The 10664-nt window shown below is 35.1% G+C and overlaps 1 protein-coding gene across 1 annotated transcript; it reads right to left on the reverse strand.

Annotated features, from left to right (window-relative positions):
- Window positions 1-9412: 9412 nt before the first annotated feature.
- On the reverse strand, window positions 9413-9793 carry LOC145098088 (uncharacterized). Its single transcript, XM_079035764.1, has one exon. It carries the CDS (start codon window positions 9791-9793, stop codon window positions 9413-9415), a length of 381 nt encoding a protein of 126 aa, XP_078891890.1.
- Window positions 9794-10664: the final 871 nt, after the last annotated feature.

Genomic DNA, 10664 nt, shown 5'->3' on the forward strand with positions numbered 1-10664 from the left:
GAGCGCGTGTGGTTAACCGGCACACTAACATGGACTTATGAGAAATGGCAAATGCCTAAGCAATTGAGACTATGATTACGGCATCCCTTTTCATAGTTTTGAAAATTGTTTAGACACACATGTGAGCTATCTAAGAAAGGGTGTATGAATCTGAATTTCAAAAGTCCAGCAAATTTCTGGAAATATGTCAGAGCTAGTGGGAGCATAAGTGTTATGCTAATAATCATCATGTTAGTGGGAGCATGATAATTATGATTACTATTATTGCAAGCTAGCAATGTTAATTATAGAAAAACAAAAGTTTCAATTCGTGAAGTCGCAGGGGTTGAAAAGTTGTTTTGCTATAATTAAGGGAGAGGAAATTATACTTCATTTCAATTCTAAAGCTTAGATTGAGATTTTAATCATCTTTAGTCAAGGATATATGTATGAATTTTATGTCTGAATGGTTCGACTTAAGGAAATTCTATATATATTGCGTTCTCAAAATTCAATTATGACTACAGCATCCCTCTTCATAGTTAAATTTTGAAAACATGGCAAATAAAAAATATTGTAGCAAAAGACTGGTCTAGTATCATGTCTTTATGTCAAACATCATGAATCGTGTCCCATATGCTTCGGATATAGGATCGATTGCATCTGCTATAATATTCATCTTTTCTAAATTTTCCAAATGCTTAAGGCATTGAGAAGGGAAAAGTCTAGAACTGGATATGACTAAAGTGATTAAGCAATTGTCGAGGACAATCTGAGGTTCGCCAAAGATTGGTTGCTCAGGGAAAGTTGGAAGTATGATGTAAGTTGTCGGAAAGGACCATATTGACATATTCTGAAGAGAAGTAACTCTTGTTCGGAAGTGATAGTCAAAATGGGACTATGGAAATGTCTCCATAGGTGGAAGTTATTCAATCTATGTAAGATTAGAAAACCTTAATGCAAGAAGGATGTTCAAAGCAATGTACTTTGAATATGAGACTTCTGTTCCATAGAGGTTGACCTTCTTTGGAATACTCTGTAATGACTGGTGACAAGGTTTTGGTGACTTTGTGAATAATCATTACAAGAGGAACATTGCATAAAAGTTTAAAATCTAACAGTTTTTTGGTAAATGATAGGAATCGGGGAATCTCACATTTACAATAAGGATTTGGGATTGTGAAATGAGCATCATTGGAATCATGTTCAATTGATCTACGTCACAATGTAAGGATCATAGACAAACATAGTGTGCATACTTGGAGTATGGCATAACTATTGTTTAGAAAAACAAAGTGTACATGCTAGGAGCATGGGACGACTGTTGTTTTTATTCAAGTCTTAAGTTGATTGTTTGAAACATTATACAATGAATAATGTGTAATCAATATGGTGATAAATAAAAGTTGGTTTTATTTATATTCAAAAGGGTTCTGAGACCATATTGGATTCGATTATTATTGTGTTTCACTTTGCATGTTCTGACTTCCAAAATAGCTAGGTTATTCTTTCTGAATGACTAAGTTATTTAAACACTCCACAGTCGTTCATATGTTGGAAGTAGGTATGAATCAAGACTGTCATGAATCGAGTTTGTAGATGGCTAAATGGGTTTAGTCATAGCAATGGTTGCTACAACATTCATGAGTGCTCATAAGTTATGAGTATTGGAATAAACCCATGCTCACTTGTATCACTTCATGGAATTTATCTCAAGTGATCGTGAGACGGTAATATCATATAAATCTTCAAACCTAGAGATATGAGTTGTTACCTATGAGTTGGTTGTGCATTGATTGCACGTAAACGCATCAGTAACTTGATGTTATAAAACGTGCCTTTGTGTACAATTCAACAAGTAGTAGAACAAGCATATGAGTCGAAGTTTATCTGTTCCTTCTAGAAATAGAAGCGATATCTGGGCCCCTCGATGATTTTGTTGTGACCTATGTACCGGCCGGTCAGAACTAAATTGATGTGTTCGATTAAGTTCTTTGTCAAACAAATCGAAAAATCGGGAAACAAACTGCTGGAAAATAAGTACGACGTTGTTCCATGTATTTGTCCGGCTGATATCATGAGAACAGAGGATTATAGGATCACTTATCTAAAATGGCGCTTCATAGTTCAACAGAGTTTTCGAGAGCTACGATTGCTGGTTGGTTCCTGAAGTAACATACGCAAATATAGTTATTAGACTTATCCAAGTGGGAGTCTGTTAGATAAGGTGTCTAAGTCCATAACTTATTTGGTACATACTTGACCCGACCCGGCATGGTCCATTTGGGTTGCATTTCATCCAAACTATTTATGGATAATTTTATGAGAGTTATACACATATGTTTACTAATATATTGTAAGTTATAATATATTAATATGAAGTCATGTTATTTAATTAGTCTTAGTCTTAAATTAATTATGAATTAATTTAGAGATTAAAAGGAAGACTAATTAGATTGTGGGCTATTGGTTTTATATGGTGTGGGCTAACACTCATTTGTTAATGGGTTAGGCTTGTAAGGAAGTCCATGGATGATCCATGGAGCTTTTAACCCATGGATCCTTGAAAAGGAAAGGTCATGGGTTATTAGGGTTTCACCCTAATCATGTACACTATATAAGCATGCTTATGTTGCATGAAATAGCCACTAGTGTCACTAGTGTGTGTACTTTGTGTGTGGCCGAAATTATAGTGTGTATACACTCTCTCAAAGTTTTCCAAGAGTTTGTGGTGATTTGTGATTCCATTTGAGGCATTCACACTATTGGTGCTTGGCCCTCAAACTCCTTAGGAATTAAACTCATCATCAAAAGGTATGTAATCTCATCTAATTCTTTTATGTTTAAAAGTACCCCATGCCATGTTAGATAGGTTATGAACCTTGGAAAATTATTATTTTGCATGTATTTAGACAAACATAGATCCAAGGTTTATTAGGGTTGCATGCACACTTAGGAAGTGTTAGATTGCTCAAAACCCAACAAAATGTTTCTTACTTAACCCATTAAGGACTTAATCCATTAAGTCCATCACTCTACTAGATAAATCATATGGTGTGGTCGGGATTAATTCATAAGCCCAAATCCAATGGTCCAAACACGGGTCCCGATGAATCCAAATACATATTTCCAAATTAGGGTTTTCCAAACCCTAATAGGGTTTTCAACCTAACACAATCCAATAGGCCCAAAAGCTAAGTGGTTAGGCCCATTAGGGTTTCATTAGGACAATTAGGGTTTTCGTAACTCTGGCACCACCTACTACCACCTCGGGTATTGGTGGTCAACGGCGGCTCACGGTGGTGGTTATGGTTCAAGTCCATTCTTATCCAAACGTCCCAAACGAAATCTAAACACAAACAAAGCACACCGCCACCCAACACGGCGGCTGTTGGTGGCAGGAGACGGCAGCCACCACCTTACGGTGATGGTGTTGAGTTTTTCTTTTCATTATTCCGACACGATTACAATTGACAACACAAATCCCAATAACACACACTCACTAGCATAAGCACACACACAACCACCGTAGTGGTGGACGGCGGTGGCACATGGTGGCAGCCACCACCTCATGGTGGTGGTGATGGATTTTTCGTGAACTCCGGCCAAACAAACAACCACATTCATGTTTCTATTTGCAACACGAATCTATCCACCCACCTGGTGGCGTACGACGATGGTGGAGACACAAGAAAGCGGGCAGCAGCGGCGGTCAGCGATAACAGTTCGTCATCGTCGACAGCCACCATGGCCAACTGCCATGGTGGTTTTTCACGATTTCCATTCGACAGAAAACCCCACCCACGCAACCGCATCACAGAAACGAGCCCAACCACTAATCAACGGTGGCATGTGGCGGACGGAGGGCGTCACCGATGTTGAGCAACCTCCAGACAGCAGAAGAGAGGCGTCTGCTCGTGGCCCCCGTCGGCAACTCCATCTTCAACAGAAACGGCGCATGGCAGCAGCAACCCTGGTGGTTCACGACCCACCTTCATTCTTTGTTCCGCTTCCGGCCTTTGGTGGACCTTCCGGATGTTTGCTACTTCCCCGACAGTGGTAGTTTACAGCAGCAACTTCCGACTGTCGTGCTTTCTTTCCGACGTAGAAGGGTTGGCTCCGGCGGCTGAAAGGGAGCGGGAAGCATAAGGGTGGCAACTGCACTTCCTCCCTTAGGGTTAGAGTTTCATAGGGTTTATATACCCGACATACAATGGAACATATTGCCATAATGATAGAACTGGTCCCTCCCCATGAACATCTTTGCAACCAAGGCCCAAAATTTACTCTTTATACCCATGCTCCCACAATTTTTTTCATTTTAAGTCCAAAAGTTACCAATTACACCTTGCCTTTTAAAATCCTTACGAAATAAGTCCCGAAATTACCCTTTTAAACCCCAAATAATCCAATTTATAACATTCAGCTCCCCAAAACCAACACCCCACTAAATAATACGAATTTAGGGCAATATTCGTTCATCAATTTTTATCTATTTACTTATTTAATAAAAAATATGTTACAACCAAGACCTATCTTCCTTGCGCCATCTTTCAATAACCGAAGAAGGAATATACAATCAAACACCATAGCTGAAAACCTCACACACTGACGTATCAGCAAAAATCCTAAACAAAAACCCAACATGTAAGGAATAAACTAACCTACACACCAACCATACTGACTGAAAACCCACAGATTTGATCGGTCTGAGATCTTCCCGGTCATGCGTCGTCTTACAGGTAGGCCGAATATAGAACCCACAGCCGACTGGCGTCATTGATAACCTCGCATGTGAATGCACTAACAAAACTTGAACGGAAACTAATCGATCATATACTAAACTATACCATATTTCCACCCGGATCTAATAGCCTTGATTTGCTAATCACTAGCAACTCTCGGGTTTACCCCCGACCCATCAACCACTAATAGCTCTTTGGCTTAACCCCCTATCCACTAACCACTAACAACTCTCGGGCTTACACCTGATACGCTAACCACTGATAGTTATCAGGCTTACTCTCAATATGATAGACACTAATAGATTTCGGGCTTACCCCCAATCCGTTAACCACTAATAACTCTATCAGTCTAACATATGCACACATCAAAACTATAAGGCTTAACTATCCTTATTAGGTCTTCGGTTTGTGACTTAGACTTCCAGGTCGTAATCAAACAAGAAAAAACAAGGAAGTCCTCCTCACAACCCTCAACCTAAGCTCCTAACACCCTAGGAGCCTAAAACACGATGACACCCTACGGAATACTAACATAACTACAACTAAGATATTTTGAAAGGAAAACAACAATTGGCGATGACCCCGATACGAAAATCAGATTATACAAAAGTCTTGAACTTGATCATTCTGGCTAAAAGCTGTATTTTGGCATGAAGTCTTTCCGCTACGAAATGTCCACTTTCCCTCACTTAGAATATACAAATCATCTGAATGTATCCCAAACGATACTAAATCTCTAAATCGAACCAGCTGAAGCACTATCTATTCCTTCTCCTAATGAATAACCCGAAATGGAGTAAGATAGTCCTAATTCTATATCACCCCAATAGTGTAGTCCACCAAGGACCTCATAACATTTCCAATTGTCACACCCTGTTAAAGCGGAAACACAAAGAGTGACCGGCTAAGGTCTCATTACAAAAGGTAAATAGGAGTACCAACCATAAACATTAAGCGTTTTAAGTTTACATCGCGCACAAAACAAATACATTCAGTTTTCACAATACATAGTTTAATACATAACAAAAGCAACAACTTAAATCATGATGGTGTATTATTGATTCACTGACCGTTCCCTGAAAAGCATGCAAAAACAAGGTTCAACTATAAAATAGTTGGTGAGTTCACAAGTTTATAATAGTACATTATTTCAACAAGAAAATATGGTTTGTTCAATAAAAGTTCTAGTTCATAAAATGATGAATGACATTGCATTATGTTCATAACCAAGCCTAACGACCGTTCTTGCCCATTCCATCATGTCCATGGTTCCCATGATGCTCGTTCATGGAAATATGCACTCACGGTTCTGGGCGACTAGGGGTTGTCGATCCCAAATAGTGTTATCCATAAGACCATCAGCTCGAATACGATTTAATAGGTTGTATCAGTTCTCCAGGGACTTATCATACAAGTTCATAACACCAAATTCATAGTACAAGTTCATAATACAAGGTTCATACAACCAAGTTCATCTCATATAGTTCATAACACAAGTTCATCAAGTAATGTTCATACAAATTGTATCATGCTTTCCACCCCAAAACATTTAAAACACATAAATAGGGTGAGGTGTGAATACTCACAATAGAAACTTTGTGGCTTAGGCTTCGCAGGTTGATGTTGACGAGTGTGATTCCTAATAGCGTCCTACGGAAAAAATAGTTTTTAGTGAGATATAACTCACTAAGCTATTTTCTAGGAACTACCTATCCAACTAGTGGTGTCGTAAAAGTGCCCAAAGTGTGTACGATTCATTATCGATAACATTAATTCATAATGCATTGTGTTCAAAATTTCACAAAGGCTTGGAAATAATTACAAAAATTGGTTTCCTAGTTCTAACAAAGGGCATTGGTGTCCAGAAATTTTGTAGACATTTTTGAAGGTCTTTTGATATTTATTTGGAAATCAAAGCCCAATTAATATAGAAAAATCAAAATAAATGGTAAAAAGTTTCTAAAATTCTCAATTTAATTTTTACAGGTTCTCATAATGCTCCCAAGTTTGAGAAAAATATTGGTTAAGGTCTTTGAGTCCAATAACCCAAATATGTAAATTCATGCTCCAATTTAATTAAAAATATGGATAAAATACCAAACAGTGTCCAAACTGTCTAAAAATTTACATGGCTTTCTTATTCTGCGAATATATTGATAACACAATTTTTTAGATTTTTTTATCTCTTATGAACACCATTATTTTGAATTTATAGCCATTAAATCATTATTTTTATAGACAAATAAGAAATTGGTTCTAGCCCTTGGGGTTTTATAGATCATCACTTATATATATATATATATATATATATATATATATATATATATATATATGTATATACACACACACATATATATATATATATATATATATATATATATATGTATATATATATATATATATGAACTTTCATAAAACAATTTCTTCAAAATATATTTAGAAGAAAGATAAGGGTATTCAACCGCAAAAAGTAAAGCAATATTGCACAATATAGTGTATGAGTTCTAATTGTAGCTAAAAGTTCATGAATTTGTGTAGAACATTTTGTGGGGTTTTAATCCATAAAATTTTAGGCATTATTTATATATGTTAAGTTTCTAAAATATTTTCCCCATATTTAAGGTGGGTTTTAAGACCCTTAATCATGTAAAGAAAAACTACTTATCACATAAAAAGTTCTGTTTGCACAACGGTTTTGTAAAAATTGTTAAAAATCAGATTTTTTTTAATGTTTTACAGTAGGGCCAATTAGGTTCGAATGTTAACTCAAGGAACTAGCCCTCAGAAAAAGTATATCATGATTCGGTTTAGTAATGAGTGAGTTGTGGCCGTTCAAAGCTGAACAAAAGATTCTAACATAATGCATGTCATCCTTGGTTACTTTGAGTGCCCCCTTAGGGTTACTTTCACAAAGACAACATGCATACTTCTTTTATGGTCGAAGATAAATAACAATAAAATAGAGTTTACAGAAGAACAAGAAACTTTTAGGTTCATGCATCCAAGTCATAGATTTAGGGTTATTCCAAGGCCCCAAAGTGGGTGTTTCATTCTTATGATATAGAAATCCTTGGAACCACCGAATCTTACACTAGGATTGCACCACAAAACCGATTTCTAGCACATGCATGGAGTGGATAAGCATCCAAGATGTACTAGAAACGGTTTAAATGGTTTTTGTTATATAAGAGAGCAAAAGAAATGAAGAAGAAGATGTAAAACTTGATTTTTGAAATCATATGAACATATGTGCATCTTTTCACTCTTAGCCTGAGTTTGATCCCGGATTTTCACCATCTCAAACACGTGTAATAGTATTCATGATCGATATCTCTTTACGAAATATATGTTATGTATTGATTATGACATCCTTAGTGTATTGGTATTTTGAAACATCGTTTGTTATTTCAAATAGTTTTATTAAACTGTGACTTTCCGCAACAAAGACAACATTGTTTGAAGGCATAAATAGAAGTTTTTTTTGTTCTCAAAGGATGTCAGATTGATTTTCTGCATCAAAGGATCTAAACACCGTACGAAAGTATTTGGTTAATTAAGCATATGATCTAGTTGGATCCATGTTTCGGGATTAAAGTTTTATTATTTTTTTCAATGAGTTTATTGGATTATTAATGATTTTCTGTATCTATCAATTTCAACAGTAGTATTAGAGACCTTTGTTGATTACATGTTAAAGTTTTAGTTTGCTTTATTTTTCGTCATTTTTTTATAAACCATATTAAAGATAAAGAATTAAATCTTATAAATATTTGGATAATTATACTTTTAATGGCGTGTTTTTACTATTTTAGTATTAATGTTTATAAAAAATTACATTGATGAGTTTTATAAAACAACCCTTTAAAAATGTCTTTTTGTAAATGTAGGAACTGTGAGTGCATTGCCTAAACTTCCATGGGTTGTGATGGTTGATTATTATTAAAATGTAATGGTTTCAACAATTTTGAGACTATATAACTATTGTAATAGATTAGGATTGATGTTGTATTTTTTGTTATTGTAATGTAAATAAACTAGATTATGACCCGCGTAAAACGCGGGGAACTTATAAAAATGCATATAAAATTATAAAAAGCTGACACAATAAAAAAAAAAGATAAAGTAATATACAGAAAATTCATATTATTGATTATATTGAAATGTCTAAAAAATAAAACGAAATTTCTAATTATCTATAATCGTTGAAGGACCTCATTGTAGACAATATTTTTTGTTTTATTAGTTGGACGACCTTCATCGTTACATATGAGTACCTTCAAGCCTTTTTTTACTTGTCACGCAAGAAACAACTATATATTACTGACTATGACTGAATACGGGTCTACGCAAATTCCATTCCAACAATTGATAATGGTTGTCATTGACTCTTGTTAATGGTCATAGAAAAACAAACAACTATTGAGATTGCCTCCGCTGAAAACGGAAGGGAATTCTTTTATCAGACGGAGTTAACTTCATGCGAGGTATATAAGTAGTCTCATTGAAGAATCTACCGGCTATAATTCGTGCCTCAATTACATGTTTTCCATGTCTAGTTATTTGTAACCTAGTACCATTTTATAGACATGTGGTTTGGCCAATATTACGAAGCAACATGACAGGAAAACTTGTTTTTAGTGTAAGTTTATGGTTGGGAATTCCAGATGCCTAAAAAGCATTCAATATATTCAGAAAGTAAACTGATTCTTCAAAACAATATGCTGACTCTGTCTCACATAAAGAATCCGAAGATAAGTTTTCCCTTCATCTTTCATCAATCCTAACATGTAGTCATTGATAGCACCGACTTTTTTGTTTGTAGGGACCAAAATAGTTTTATCTTGAAAATATGATGGATCATCAAGATGCTTTTGAAAAGACAGATAAATGGTCAATTCAACTGAAAGAATATGGTCACCTGTAGAGCGAACGATAACGTCTTCTGGAAAGTCAACTTCAACTTCACTATCATTAGGACCACCAATATTACACTCAGTAATTTTAAGAATCCATTCAAAAAATGATTGTCTCGTCAAATCATTAGTTGGACAACGAAATTGAAGCCTCATGTTACTGTTAAACGTAAAACTGTATATTCACACCATAATGTGATGGTGTTTTTAGAGCACTGGATGAAGAGGGTGCATGCACTAAAGAACAATTGTATATATCAAACACTCAATACGAAATTTAAGGGAAAAGAATAGTTATACAAATTAAACATTATAGACATTTAAGCATTGAAAACATAAAGATAATACTTAAATATGAATTTTTCCATTTGTGATGTAAGACAATGGTGTGGTTGGTGAAGAGCCGATGGGTAAAATATTACTAACATAACTTTTAGATTTTTTCTTTCTCGAAGCATATGAAATGTCACTCATTTCAATACGTTTGATTAGGGGTGGCAAATCGTGCTATCATTTCGTGTTTTTGTCTGACACGACACGACACGACAATGTTTTATGTAACACGAACACGACACGACATGATGTCGTGTTTTTTTAACTAACACGAAAACGAACGAACTAAAAAACAACAAACACGAAAACACGATATAGAACTACTAAATCGTGTCAATTTCGTTTCGAATTTTGAACAAGAACACGACACGACACGACATCCTGTTTATTACAATTAACACGAACACGAATTCAAATTTTAGTTTCATCCCAATTTCGTTTCGTGTCGTGTATTTTTGTCGTATCGTGTCATAAATTGTCACACCTATGTTTGATTTGGTTTGTGTTCTTGGTTTTATATATATATATATATATATATATATATATATATATATATATATATATATATATATATACACACACACACACACTGATATTGATGATTTCTAAACCTTTAAAAAGAGAATTAAATATTAGAAGAGTTTAAATTAGGTAGAAAAATAAATTTATACAATTATAGAGGGAATAAGTACAG

This window comes from Lactuca serriola, chromosome 4 (genome assembly GCF_051521515.1).
Source record: "Lactuca serriola cultivar US96UC23 chromosome 4, Lser_US96UC23_V15, whole genome shotgun sequence".
Taxonomy (NCBI): Eukaryota; Viridiplantae; Streptophyta; class Magnoliopsida; order Asterales; family Asteraceae; genus Lactuca; species Lactuca serriola.

What these genes read in the sequence shown, in the direction of transcription:
- LOC145098088 (XM_079035764.1), bottom strand. Translation starts at nt 9,793, where the DNA reads ATGAGGCTTCAATTTCGTTGTCCAACTAATGATTTGACGAGACAATCA.